The 14,016-nt window shown below is 41.1% G+C and overlaps 2 protein-coding genes across 3 annotated transcripts in view; one reads left to right on the top strand and one right to left on the bottom strand.

Annotated features, from left to right (window-relative positions):
• Positions 1-3,492: 3,492 nt before the first annotated feature.
• Positions 3,493-7,038, bottom strand: LOC147607593 (uncharacterized). Of its 2 annotated transcripts, none has more exons than XM_086790884.1 (3): positions 6,480-7,038; positions 6,348-6,395; positions 3,493-6,268 (listed from the first exon to the last, which is right to left on the bottom strand). In XM_086790884.1, exons 1-3 carry the CDS (start codon positions 6,730-6,732, stop codon positions 3,969-3,971), a joined length of 2,601 nt encoding a protein of 866 aa, XP_086647010.1. In that variant the 5' UTR covers positions 6,733-7,038; the 3' UTR covers positions 3,493-3,968. The 2 variants fall into 2 exon arrangements, with proteins under 2 accessions (XP_086647010.1, XP_086647011.1); XM_086790885.1 differs by having other exon boundaries at positions 6,616-6,687.
• LOC147607590 (uncharacterized) overlaps positions 6,474-14,016 on the top strand; it is a 158,348-nt gene continuing 150,805 nt past the window's right edge. Inside the window, exon 1 of the mRNA XM_086790781.1 lies at positions 6,474-6,505. The gene's annotated coding sequence lies outside the window, so the exon portion shown is untranslated. The remainder of the gene's footprint in view (positions 6,506-14,016) is intronic.

The raw sequence follows: 14,016 nt of genomic DNA, 5'->3' as shown, positions 1-14,016 counted from the left end.
CCACCTCTCCAAGTCATGAGCTTCAAGGAGGTATATCTCTCTGACCAAAAGGCAATTTTGGGTGTTCAAGAGCTCAAGTGAAAGCTCTCACAAAGCTCTTCAAGCTCAAGCACTCATATGCAAGCTATATGCTTATGATTATTTACCTACCCTTGGTAGCTATGTAATACTCAGGCTATGGAGCACTTTCATCTCAAGCTCCTTTCCTCATCCTCTTCAACGCTCTCCTTTTCTCCACAAGTACTCTTGTCTTGAATAGCCATTGAAGCTTTGAGAAGAGAACAACGTAGTGCATGAGAGAAGCAGATCCTAGCCTCTATGGTCCTAATGATGTATTAATTCAAGCTACTCTCTTTTTGTAAAGAGTTCAAGAGCAACGATTAATATAAAACCTTTCGAGGGACCTCAAGAAATCTGACCGTCAAGATTGTGTGAACATCTTTCCTTAATGTGCTTGATATGCATGCTAATTGAATATGTGTGTGGGTTGCCAAATGAATGCATTAGTTACGATGTTATTCTTATCACATGCTACCATTACTAAGGGCATTCATTACCTAGGAGAGCCGACGTGTCATTAAGACTAGTTGCTAAAAGATCTAAGAGTAAATACTTGTTATTTGCCTAAAAAGAGTAAATACTTGTTATTTGCCTAAAAAGATCTAAGAGTAAATACTTGTTATTTGCCTAAAAAGAGCATAATGCAATTTCATTGGTAACAGAGCCTTGTAGGTGTTGCTTCAATTAAAACTTGAACTTTTAATAAAGTTATGATCTAAGTACTCAGATAAACGGTACTGATTTTTGTGAAGGAATCATGTCTTCTATTCCACATAATGAACGTAGTTGACACCAAGTAAACTGAAAGGAAGATGAAGCATCGACAAAAGGAACCCATGCTCTAAGAAATCTAGTACAAAGCTTGCATTATGCACAACATATTCCATCTTTAAGGCCTATGGTTCAAGCTTTGATGTTTTCTCATGGCATGGTTCTTACGACAAGTTCTCCACCTTGAGAAGTCAATTCTCCACAAGGGAGTGAGCATGTTAGAAGGACTTTGGAGAAGGGGAGGGGAAATCTCCATCAAGTGCTCGTCAAGAACGACATTCCCATCGCTCTCCTAACCACACTCATAGAAGGCAAAGAACTCCTTCAAGTGGTCCTCATCCAAAAGTGGAAGAAGTGAAAGAAGCGGTTTCCATCAAAACGAAGAAGAAGGTCTCCTTCACCTCCAAGACCTTTACCCCCAAAATATGATGAAAGAAGCTTTCCACAAGAAAGGTCAAGTGCTCTTAGTCATGCCGCACCACGAAGGTGCAAAAGGACCTACTATGTTTGGAAGAGAGCTCGTAAGCTTCAAAAGTTCAAAGAGGGTGGAAAGAGTGTGACTTTTCTCACATTTGATGGCACGTATGTTAATACAGATAAACTGCTAAACTTTATTCATCAATTTGATGCGGCGTTTGGTGGGGAGCAGATTACCAAACAATCAAAGTTGTGCCATATAGCTATGTACATGAAAAGGTCCCGCTTATGGTGGGCATGTCTTCGCTCTCAAGGATTGAGGCCCAAGACTTGGAGAGCTTGTAGGGTTGCTATCACATGGAGCAATTCCTACCCGATCAAGCCAAGGATGATGCGCTCACAGCATGGCGTGCTCTCAAGCTCGAAAAGGGAGAGACTATGCAAGATTATGTATCTTGCTTGATGCATGTATCTCCTTTGATCAAGCTACATGTCCAAGGCTATGTTGATCAAGAGGAGTCCTAAAAACTTTTTTGAAGTCCTAAAAACTTTTTCGAAGTTCTAAAAACTACAACTCTCTCATACAAACCTTTCCGAAATTCTAACTCTAACATGCTCTAAATTACCACACAAAAACGCCCTCCAAAAGTCTAGAGAGAGAATGTAAAAATACACTGCTATCAAACTTTCTCTACTTGATTAAAATCATCTAAAAACCATTTCCAAACTTTCATTATGGAAAAATTTACTAGAGACCTATTACAATATATTTATAAAGATATATATAGGTACACATACACACGTATATATATATATATATATATATATATATATATATATATATATATATATATATATATGTGTGTGTGTGTGTGTGTACATACGTAAATATATGTGTGTGTGTGAGACACACACACACATAAATGGCTGCTTGTTGCCGTGTGGCTAGGGTTCTGGAGGTACCATGGCTTTTGGTAGGGCAAGTGGAGACCTAGGCATGAATGGGCTTCTTGGGTACATCCCTCATTGGATTTGCATGGGTACTTCTAGGGTATAGGTAGTGACCACTAAAGTTGTGCAAAACACTCTCATTAATGTTGTGAGAAGAGGAGAAAATGCTTCTTAGACCCATGTTTGAAATATAGTAGGGATATCCTATTAATCAAATGTCATAACATTACTTGTAAATTTTGCACATTCTATCACAAATGTTGTTTTATTGTCATCCTTTGGTGCCATCAAAAACTAATTTTATTTATTAAAACCATTGAAAAAGCTAAAATTTTCAATTCATGTAGTAAAAACTATTATCACTAACAATTAAGATGACAAAAATAGACTACTTCTAGAGGAATAATAAAGAAAATGTTGCATTGAAAATGTGTTTGACCAAGGGGCAAATGTGTGTGTTGGCCACCAATGCAAAAAAAAAAAGGTCTAGCACAAACTTTGTTTCTCTATGATTACTTATTTGATCAAGCCATGTTCTCATTTTAATTCAAATGTCTTAATTCTTTATTCGATGTGCACATTCAAACTTCAAATATAATTCTATAATTTTATGTATCTATATAATCTCGACGCATAAAGGCAAGTTTTTTTCCAAATTCATAATTCAAAGATATTTAAAACTACCCCTATTTACACATGAAAATAACAAGTTTGGAAGCCTTTACATCAACCCATTGCCAAACAAAACTATTTTTTTTCAAATTCATAATTCAAAGATATAATAAATCAGCCCTGCTTACACATGAAAATAACAAGCTTCTAATTCTTTTCATAATGATGAGTATGTATTTACTCCATTGCACAAACACACAATTTTTTTCAAATTCATAAGCTTCCGAGTCTTTACGTACATAATCAACCCATTCCCAAATATTCACCTTGACCCAAGTTTTAATAACCAACAATGTAGACAAAACTACAAACTAATAAGAAAAAACACAATTTCATTTGGGAAATGATCTCGTATCGAATGCTTTCTTACTTTGATGCCATTGGGCATACCCTTTCTAATTACAAAGCAAATAGTTCATTGTGATCCCATCGGGTGTTTTGTCTGCACAGCAAATAACTCATCGTGCTTCTGTATACTTCAAGGGGCAACATCCCAAGAGGGAGCTTCTCAAGCACTTGTGCTTTAAAAAGGGCAACCCACTTAAAATAACAATCCAATAGAGTAGCACTAAGCACAATATCAGTCCTAAGCAACCCCATACAACATTCTTGGCATCTCCCGCATAACAACACCATCTTCAATTTTTTCTCAATGTCTATGCAAAATTAATTTTCAATGTCTATTCTTCCCCTGCTTACTCACCCGGGCTTTACTGGGCATGTCTACTAGTACAGACCAAGTGAATAGAACAAGACCAAGACACCAAAAACACGACATAGATATCCACCAAACATCTTCAAGAACACCACCTCACATTTACACATCCAATGTCCACCAAAACATTTTGGAGTGCAATATCGTTTTCGAATAACCCCATGTAGCAATCTTGCCCCACCTCCCATGCTCCCACAAGCTTTAAAGCTACAGCAATTGAAGGTGGTTGGATTGGGAAATATAACCTTTCCACTACATCCATTCAAAGCAGCTCAGTGTGCGATCACTTAAGACATATCATGCAATTGGTGTCATCAGAGAGAGGCAAAGGTCAAAATGGAAGTCACCTGCTTAATGGATTTACCTCTTTGCAGTCCCTTACTCAAAAGTCCCAAAAATTCTCAATTTTGAACATCTCTTGCAAACCCGACTTTTGGAGCTCCAGTAACTCCTTGTGAAGATCATTACGATCATCCGTGAAAAAGGGAGATCTTGAAGTCTTCACAATTAGTTTAAGCTGCTCCTTCAGGCCTTCATCCAGCACAAAAGCCTCCAAGCCCTCTACGACAAGGACAGTTTGCAGATTTTCACCTCTCACTTTGAGCCAAGCTTTCCATGCCTGAACAGCTGGTCCCTTCTTTTCCCCTTGATCTCCTTCAATCTCCATGAAATCAACGTCAGACTGCTTGCTGCTCCCCTGCATCTCCTGCTCTTTCGTGATCTCCTTCAGAGCAGTTTGGATGGGTTTTGAAGCAGATGCTTCTACTGAAGCTGAAATTACCATTGGATCCACCCAATAGGCCCTTGCTTTATCGCCTTTATCAAACACATTCATATATAAGCTCATGTAAGGCAACTTCAATGCTACACTCAACCTTGCATAATGAGGAGAAGCCTTGGCAGCAGTTACATTTGTAGCATCCTCTTTTTCCCTTAACTTCACCTGAACATAGATAACCGTTATATTGTCCACTGTCAACTCATCATCATCACCACCAGTAAAGGCAAAGATGAGCAGATCAACCCCCCATGCACCCGCAGCACATTGGATAGCACAGCCTCGCTCAGCACACTTCAAAAAGTCATCAAATGTCATATCAGAGAGCTTCTTGTAAATCCTTCGAAAAGAGTTGAAATGCAACCGGGCATTGGCTAACTTCTTTTCCCCATCAGTCAATGCTCGCCCGATCAACTCCAACAATGACTTTCCAACCAAGTGCTTGCAGAAATCATCCACAGTGTAGAGGCCAGGCTGTGTTTGCTCTCCGTCATCTTTGGCATGTAGAAGTATGATCTTAGCTACCAGCTCCCCTGTAAATCCCCCGTCAATCCATCCACCTGCAAGCGCGTTCACTAGTGACCCATAAAGTTCCCGACTCCTTCCTGATCTATTCAGAATTCTACTGGCCTCTGCTGCAGCCATCGATACAAGTGGCTCAGAGCTCCACACTGTCCACACCAGTTCATGAGTTGGTGAAACAGAAAGAACTGACAGAAGATGATTCGCCACCAGTTCTGACGCGAGTTTAGAACGGGGATCGACATCAAGCCCAACGGTAGCTCCTAACAAACTCAATGCTGCCTCTTCTGGGAGGTCCTTCCTTTTAATGATGTATTCATACCATTTAGCAGGCCCTCCCAACAGCTTATCTTTAGCAAGGCTGTACGTTTCATTGAAGGCAACTTGCTTCCCTCCTTGTGTGTACTCCTCCCCTTCAGGTAAATCAGGCAAATAAGACTTGAAAGTAGCCCACCACAATGGCCTGCCATATCTCACAGCCCAATGGGGATTAGCAATGTTGTTGAGAGTTTTGGTGGAAAAGAGCTGCAGTGAATCCTTTTCTGAGATGTCTGCTGAGAAGGTCCCCCAGATTGGAGGTGCTAGCATGACATCACAAGCAGCTGCTCGGTCTGAAGGGTCAGCCCAATCCGGGGCAGAAAAATTTGATATCTCGGAGGATGTGTCCATAAACAGCACTAGAACTCCGCTTCCACTGGCTGCACGGGTGGCTCTCCTAATTGGAAGGAAGCAGTTCAAGTGATTATCATTCCTCACCAGATGCCTAGCTTCATCAAACACAAATAAAATCTCCAACTTTCGATCATGCTCTATCATAATATCCTTAGGCCGTAAATTTTCAAATATCACCCTAGTCTCCTTTTCCCAGACAGTCCACGTAAGCTGCTTGCTACCCTGAATTTGTGTCAAACCACCTTTGGCGAAGTTTTCCTCTAGAAGTTTGTTGGTCTCCTCTTGCACGTCCTTCCAATACATGGAGCCTTCCATTGTCTCTATCAGAAATTGTTCATGACTCCAACCACTATTCTTGACTCTGTTTGCCAGCATACGAATGCATGCGATGAAGTAAGCCAAAGTAAAATTCATGCACGCTAGTTGCCCTTGTAGGCTCTCATCGCTGCCAAGATGCTTCATAGCTTGCTCACAGAACCACTTTGCAATCCAAGAGCTCTTGGGATAGCCACTCCCGCCCGCAAACGAACAATAAACCACCCATACATCCTTCTTCCACAATTCGCATACCAGCCTGCTCTTCCCCCAGCCACTAGACTGGAAAAGGCCAGCACTCGGAGCATAGCCACCCTTTTGCATTATGCATGTCAAAGCTCGATACATAGTGGAGACATTGTCCGAGTTCTGGTATTCCAGCTTAAACGCCCTTTCTGAAAGAGCATGAAAAAGAGAAAAAAATCAGAGAGCAGGGGTCAGAAATCTTTGCCTACCTCCAGTCAGTCGGCTTACCTCTGGCATCTGAAGCAGCTGGTTGCATCCGCTGCTTTTTGGGTGGGCCTGAAAATAGAGAATGAAGCAGTTGAGTTCCAATCTCCAAAGCCCTACTCACAGACACACACAGAACCTAGGCACCATACATACCTCCTGGTTCGTCAAATAAGCGAGCGTGCACGACGTTGGGCAACCGAAGTACACTATTTAATGCTGCAATTGGACACCATGCCTCGTATGGTTCCAGATACACATACTCCACAGAAAGCGCATCCATCAGCCAAACCTTTAAGCCCTTGTCAAGATTGTCTGGCACAGGCACGCGTTTCACTCCCCTCCTGTCAAGCGTGTCTGGATCTGTGGCCATCTCGCTCGCCGGGTGTAGCGCGATTTCTCTCACCATCGCTGTGGCTTGTGCCGGTAGGGTTAGGGTAGAAGTTTTATTATAAAAGTGCTACGCATGTGAGAAAATGGATAGCAGGCCTGCGTATCCCGCATGTGCATTGTGCACTTCAAAAAAAAAGAGTAAAAAGCACGCTACATCTCTATACTTGAAGGTGATACGCTCGGTAACCTAATTAATGAATTCAATGCCATGACTGCCATGACTGTGTTTCCTAATGTTTGTGGAGCAGTAGATGGCACCCACATCACTACAGGATCTCTGCGTACCCACAGCTAATAACCAACTCTTGCCACAGCGTCAGTATAAGCATTGATATGTGTGTCTATATATGCATCCGTATATGTGTCGGTATGTGCATCCTTATATGCGTCAATAACATTACTTTTTTGCAAGTTCTTTTGTTGCCTTTTCTTAATGGCTTTTTTTTCTATTTTGTCACTTCCTAGGCCAGGGATAGAAGAAATGAAATGTCTTGGAATAGTTTATGGTGTCTTGGAGGTAGCGTATGCATATGCATACAGGAATGACAATGATGAGTGTGCAAGAAAAAGAGAGGGGGAGTGTCATCAAAATTAAAGTTTGATGAATGTTGTGCTTTATCAAGGCTTTTCTCTCTCTAAAAGTGGCCATTTGAGATAGAAAAGGCACACAAAAGCACATATGGATGGACAAAGAGGCATGTATGAAAGTGAATTCAAGGCAAGAGAAGTGCCAAAAGGTGAATTTCATTTCAAAAGTGCATGGAAGATTCTCCTAGGATCTCATCAGAATTTTATGGAGTAAAAACGGGCCTTCGAAAGACCTAAAACGGCTAAAATACGACTTACGAGAGGTATCCAAGGTGGGTGCATGGACAATGAATTATGAAAATGGGAAGGAGGGCTTTATTTGATCCAATTAGGACACATTTCCACCAATGAAAGAGGTGGAAATAGGCTCCCCATGTGTCACACATGCTCTACCTCTCTCTAAGCCACATGGATGCTATAAATGGCATCAAGCTTCCACCTCATCAACTCGAGTTCTTAAAAGGGGATTGTCTTACTCATTAGGAGAGCAATTAGAGTGTGAAAAGCACAAGTGAAAGCTCTCATCAAGCTCTTCAAGATCAAGCACTCTTATGCTAGTTACATGCTTAACCCTTGGTAGATAAGTATATAGACTATGGAGCACTTCCAACTCAAGCTCCTAACCAAATCCTCTTCAAGACTCTCCTTTTCTCCGTGGCTTGAGTAGCCATTGAGGCTTTGAGAAGAGGACAACGTAGCTCAAGGTCCTAAGCAAGCCCAAAAGCTCAAGCGCTATGGAGATCCTAGCCTCCATGTTCCAAGAGCTGTATTAATTTAAGCTTCTCTCTTTTTGTAAGAGTTCAAGAGCAAAGAATTAATACAAAGCCTTTCGAGGGGGGGTCGGCCTCAAGAATTCCGGCCCTCAATCTTGCTTATTTGTGTTAGGTTCTTGATTCGCATGCTTATTTTGCATATGCTAGTTGTTTGTGTGTATGTGAGTAGCTAAATGAATGCATGAGCTAGTGGTTGGTGTGTGTGTGTGAGTAGCCAAATGAATGCATATGTGAGTTGTTTGTGTGAATGCATTAGCTACTATGTTATTCCTATCACATGCTATCACTACTACTAAGGGTGGAAATTAAAAGGAACTCAATACTAAAAGATCTTGAGTAAATACTTTTTATTTGCTATAAAGAAGCTTATAGTAAACTTGGTTACATTAGTATCAGAGCATTGTAGGTGTTGCTTAATTAAAACTAGGATTTCTAATTAAGCTACGATCCAAGCACTCTCATTAAAAGGTAGTGAATATTGTGAAGGAATCATGTCTTTCATTCCACACAATGAGCATAGTTGGCATCAAGTAAATTTTAAGGAAGATGAAGCTTCAACACAAGGAACTCATGCCTTAAGGAACTTAGTACAAAGCTTGCATGATGCACAACATAATCCCTTTTTCAGACCCACGGTCCAAGCTTTAATGTTTTCTCATGGCATGGTTCTTACAACAAGGTCTCCTCCACGAGAAGCCAATTCTTTACAAGGGAGTGGGCATGTAAGAATGTCCATGGAACAGGAGGGGCAATCTCCATCAAGTGCTCCTCACCAAACGATGTTCCCGTTGTAGACGGCGGGCGGCGAAGATCTTCTTCAAGTGATGGGTCTTCCTCATCCAAAAGTGGAAGAAGCTAAAGAAGTCATTTTCATCGAAGTAGGAGAAGGTCTCCTTCACGTCCATCAAGCCCTTCACTCTCAAAAGGTGATGAAGAGAGTTCTCTACAAGAAAGGTCAAGCGCATGCACTCGCATACCAAGAAGGCGCAAAAGGACCTATTATGCTGGGAAGAGAGCTCGCAAGCTTCAAACGTTCAAGGAGGGTGGAACGAATGTGACTTTTGTCACATTTGATGGTACATATGGCAACACGGATAAAGTCTTCGACTTTATCCAACAATTTGATGCGGCTTTTGGTGGAGAGCATTTCCCCGAACATTCCAAGCTTTGTCATGTGGCCATGTACATGCAAAGGTCCGCTCGTCAATGGTGGGCGAGTCTTCGAGCTCAAGGTTTGCGGCCCAAAACTTGGCGGGAATGTAGAAATGCTATTATGAAGCAATTTCTAAGCGACCAAGCTCAAGATGATGTGCTATCATCATGGCATGCTCTTAAGGTCGAAAAGGGAGAGAGTATACAGCACTACATAGACAAGTTTTGGGATTTACATCTCAAAGCTATTGTCTTTAAGAAGAGAAATTTCTCGGAGCAAAAGCAACAGTTTTTGGCTGTTGGACTCCATGAAGATATGCATGGATATGTTCATGCACAAAAGCCCGCAACTATCTCCGAAGTCATCCATCACTCATTGGTGGGTAGCAAGATTTTCCCTTTCAACAAAATGACTATTAAGTTATACGAGAAAGGTGAAAAGACTATCCACAATGAGCGGCCTTCTCAAGACTTCAAAAAGTCAAATGAAGAAGAAGGAGAAAGGGGTGTACAAGGGGCAGAACAAGCTCTCACCTGAGGAGCTTAAAAGGTATAAGAAGGAGAACTGATCCTTCAAGTGTGGAGAACAAGGGTACTCCTACTGCGCTTGTCCCACAAAAGTCATCAAGAAGGGTCCTCCTCAAGCCACACAAGTAAGTTTCCCATCTAATATGCAAAAAAGATACTAATCAATTATGCTATGTGTGGGGAAAAGTTAAGGATCAAGATGCTTTTATATTATTTGATCCTGGCTCATCCCATAATTTGATTTCAGTTGAGTTAGCCCAAAAGTTATGCATCAGGACTGAAGAAATGGGACCTGCACTCGATGGGATGCTGACGGAGCCTTTAAAGGGCCACAAGTCTCTGTCACACCACTGATTGGGAAGCTCAAGGTACGCATTCATATCACATGTGTGTGGACTATCGTGCACTAAACAAGAACACAATTAAAAATCGATTCCCAGTCCTTCGCATAATAGAGGACATCTTTGATAAGCTACAAGTTTCATCTTACTTTAGTAGGATAGATCTTAAAAGTGGCTATCATCAAATCAGGATAGTACCTCATGACATCCACAAGACTGCTTTTCGTACGCAGTTTGGTTTGTATGAGTATGTAGTGATGCCCTTTGGTCTTACAAATGCTCCAGCAACCTTTAATAGGTTAATGAAAAGATTATTTAGGAAACATAGAGCATACACTGGAGTGTTCTTCGACGATATAATTATCTATTCAAAGACAATGGAAGAACACAAAAAGCACTTAAAGGCAATTTTGGAAGAATTGCGTGCTAATAAGCTTTATGCTAATGGGAAGAAAAGTGAGTTCTTCCTTAAAGAGATTAAATATCTTGGCCACATTATCTCTAAGGAGAGTATCCAAATGGATCCCGAGAAGCTTAAGGTAATAAATGAGTGGCCAAGACCAAAGAATCTCCATGAGGTAAGAAGCTTCATTGGCATGTGTTCCTATTATAGACATTTCATATCAAAGTTCTCTATAATAGCAGGTCCACTCCACGACTTGACAAAGAAAAAGGTCAAATTTCAGTGGACCACAAAGGAAGACAATGCCTTCAAAGAGCTCAAAGAAAGGCTTATAACAAAACCACTCTTGATGCTCCCCGATTTTGATAAGCCTTTCGAAGTTCATTGTGATGCTTGTGGTGATAGTATTGGAGCTGTTCTTTCTCAAGAAGGACATCCCATTGCTTATGAAAGTAGAAGGTTGAACCCACAAGAACAAGTACTAGGAATCTATGAGAAAGAACTGCTTGCAGTTATCCAAGCTCTAGATTCTTAGAAGCATTACTTGTTAGGAACACCCTTCATAATACATACATATCACCAAAGCATTAAGTATTTCCTTACGCAAACCAAGCTTTCTGACAAGCAAATGAGATGGGCTAATTTTCTCTCACAATTCCATTTCCACATAGCCCATGTTCCTGGAAAGCAAAATGTGGTTGTAGATGCACTCTTGCTAAGGCCTAGAGTAAATGCACTCTCCATAGCATATAATCATGATCTTGAAAGCATGATTAACAAGTATGCACAAGATGAAGACTTTACCTCTATTATGGCGGATTTAGAGAGTGATAAAGTCCATGAACCTTTCTCACTAAAGGAAGGATTCCTTTTGCATGGTTCACGATTATGTGTAACCAAGGAACTTTGTGTGAGAAAGTAATGTATGAATCTCATGCTCCTCCATATGCAAGGCACCGTGGCATTCAAGCCACTACTCAAGCAATAGAAACCTATTTCTATTGGCCCTCCATGAGCAAGGACATCCATGATTATGTAGAGCAATGCATGGTATGTCAAAAGGTCAAATATGATAGAGGAAGAGCCCCTGGATTGTTGCAACCATTGCCAATTCCAAAAGCTCCATGGGAGAGTATTTCAATGGACTTCATCTTTGGATTGCCAAAGTCCATACATGGAAATATGGGCATATGGATAGTGGTAGACCGATTTAGTAAACAGGCTCATTTTATACCTGTTAAAAAGTCTATTAGGTCACACCACATGGCTACCATATTCATATCCCAAATTTTCAAGTACCATGGAATGCCAAGTTCAATAGTCTCCGATAGAGAGCCAAGAATGACAAGTCTCTTTTGGGAGGACTATTTGAAAATTTGGACACCAAGCTCAATTTCTCCTCGGCCTATCACCCTCAAACGGATGTGGGCAATCAGAAATTGTGAACTCTATCATTCTTGATCTTCTCAAAAGCTATGTTGGAGAGAGAGATCAAAGCAAACAATGGGAGAAATACTTACGCCTGGTAGAATTTGCATACAATAACACGATGCATTCTTCTACAGGGAAGTCTCCATTTGAGATTGTGGAAGGGCGTCCAAAGCTTCCACCAATCTTAATGATGCATTCAAGTATATTCGCGGTGGCGGGGCTGATGATGAATATTTGCATGACATCAAGATAGCTTTTCAAAAGATAAAAGAAGCTATTCAAGTGTCACAAGAAAAGCAAAAACGAGCTGCGGATAAGCATCGAAGGCCTTTAGAGCTAAAAGAGGATAAATGGGTTTTGCTCAAGTTCCCCAAGGCCCGTTTATGTCAAAAGACGGGCAAGGATTGGCAAGGAAGACCCACAGGCCATCAAAAGATTTATCCTAAGATCTCCAAGAGGTATTATGGTCCATTTCAGATTCTTGAGAGAACCAATGAAACATCTTTTAGACTCAAGTTACCAGAGCATTGGCATATACATAATGCCTTCCATGTGAATCTATTAAAGTCATTTAAAGGCACACCTCCAATGGACCCAATAGAAGAGGATCCTCGTGAGATTGAGGACCAAGAGGAGATCCTACAACCTGAGGTCATCCTTAAGCATAAGGACAACATTCTTCGAAGTGGTAAGGTAATACGTAAGTATTTAATTAAGTTTAAGAATTATCCTAGAATTATCCTCTAGAAGATGCTAAATGGATGCAGGAACCCCAACTGAAGGATTCTCTTGCTCTACTGCAAGACTATAAGCTCCTTCACGCTTTGGATGATAATCAAGGCATCGATGTATAAAAAGGTACAAAGGTTTAATGCAAAGATTCTTTTTCTTTCTAAATGTGCATTAAAATATTTGATAGGTGTACACCACTGTTTTTAAGAAACGGTTTAGCGAGACTTGTCTCCTAAACACCTGCTAGACTTACTATCTAGTTGAGGAATGTCATTATCACTCAAATGTGCATGCGGAGTGATAAAGAGTAACCAAGTCTCAGCTTACTGATGATGACTTCGTCTCCTAAGCACCTGCTAGACTAGCCATCTAGTCCAAGTGAGTTATACTCAAATGTGGATCCAGAGTATAGATGGGCTTCCTTTCACTTGATACAAGCATAGTCGAGGATGACTATGATCTCAAGGGAGAGGTAATGTCATCAAAATTAAAGTTTGATGAATGTTGTGCTTTATCAAGGCTTTTCTCTCTCTAAAAGTGGCCATTTGAGATAGAAAAGGCACACGAAAGCACATATGGATGGACAAAGAGGCATGTATGAAAGTGAATTCAAGGCAAGAGAAGTGCCAAAAGGTGAATTTCATTTCAAAAGTGCATGGAAGATTCTCCTAGGATCTCACCAGAATTTTACGGAGTAAAAATGGGCCTTCGAAGGACCTAAAACGGCTAAAATACGGCTTACGGGAGGTATCCAAGGTGGGTGCATGGACAATGAATTATGAAAATGGGAAGGAGGCTTTATTTGGTCCAATTAGGACACATTTCCACCAATGAAAGAGGTGGAAATAGGCGCCCAACCTCCCCCATGTGTCACCCATGCTCTACCTCTCTCTAAGCCACATGGATGCTATAAATGGCATCAAGCTTCCACCTCGTCAACTCGAGTTCTTAAAAGGGGATTATCTTGCTCATTAGGAGAGCAATTAGAGTGTGAAAAGCACAAGTGAAAGCTCTCATCAAGCTCTTCAAGCTCAAGCACTCTTATGCTAGTTACATGCTTAACCCTTGGTAGATAAGTATATAGACTATGGAGCACTTCCAACTCAAGCTCCTAACCAAATCCTCTTCAAGACTCTCCTTTTCTCCGTGGCTTGAGTAGCCATTGAGGCTTTGAGAAGAGGACAACGTAGCTCAAGGTCCTAAGCAAGCCCAAAAGCTCAAGCGCTATGGAGATCCTAGCCTCCATGTTCCAAGAGCTGTATTAATTTAAGCTTCTCTCTTTTTGTAAGAGTTCAAGAGCAAAGAATTAATACAAAGCCTTTCGAGGGGGGGTCGGCCTCAAGAATTCCGGC

Source organism: Cibotium barometz, chromosome 55 (assembly GCF_041138505.1).
Source record: "Cibotium barometz isolate CiBa-2024 chromosome 55, ASM4113850v1, whole genome shotgun sequence".
Taxonomy (NCBI): Eukaryota; Viridiplantae; Streptophyta; class Polypodiopsida; order Cyatheales; family Cibotiaceae; genus Cibotium; species Cibotium barometz.
Note: the sequence above shows the minus strand (reverse complement) of the source record. Positions and strands in the feature narration are given on the sequence as shown.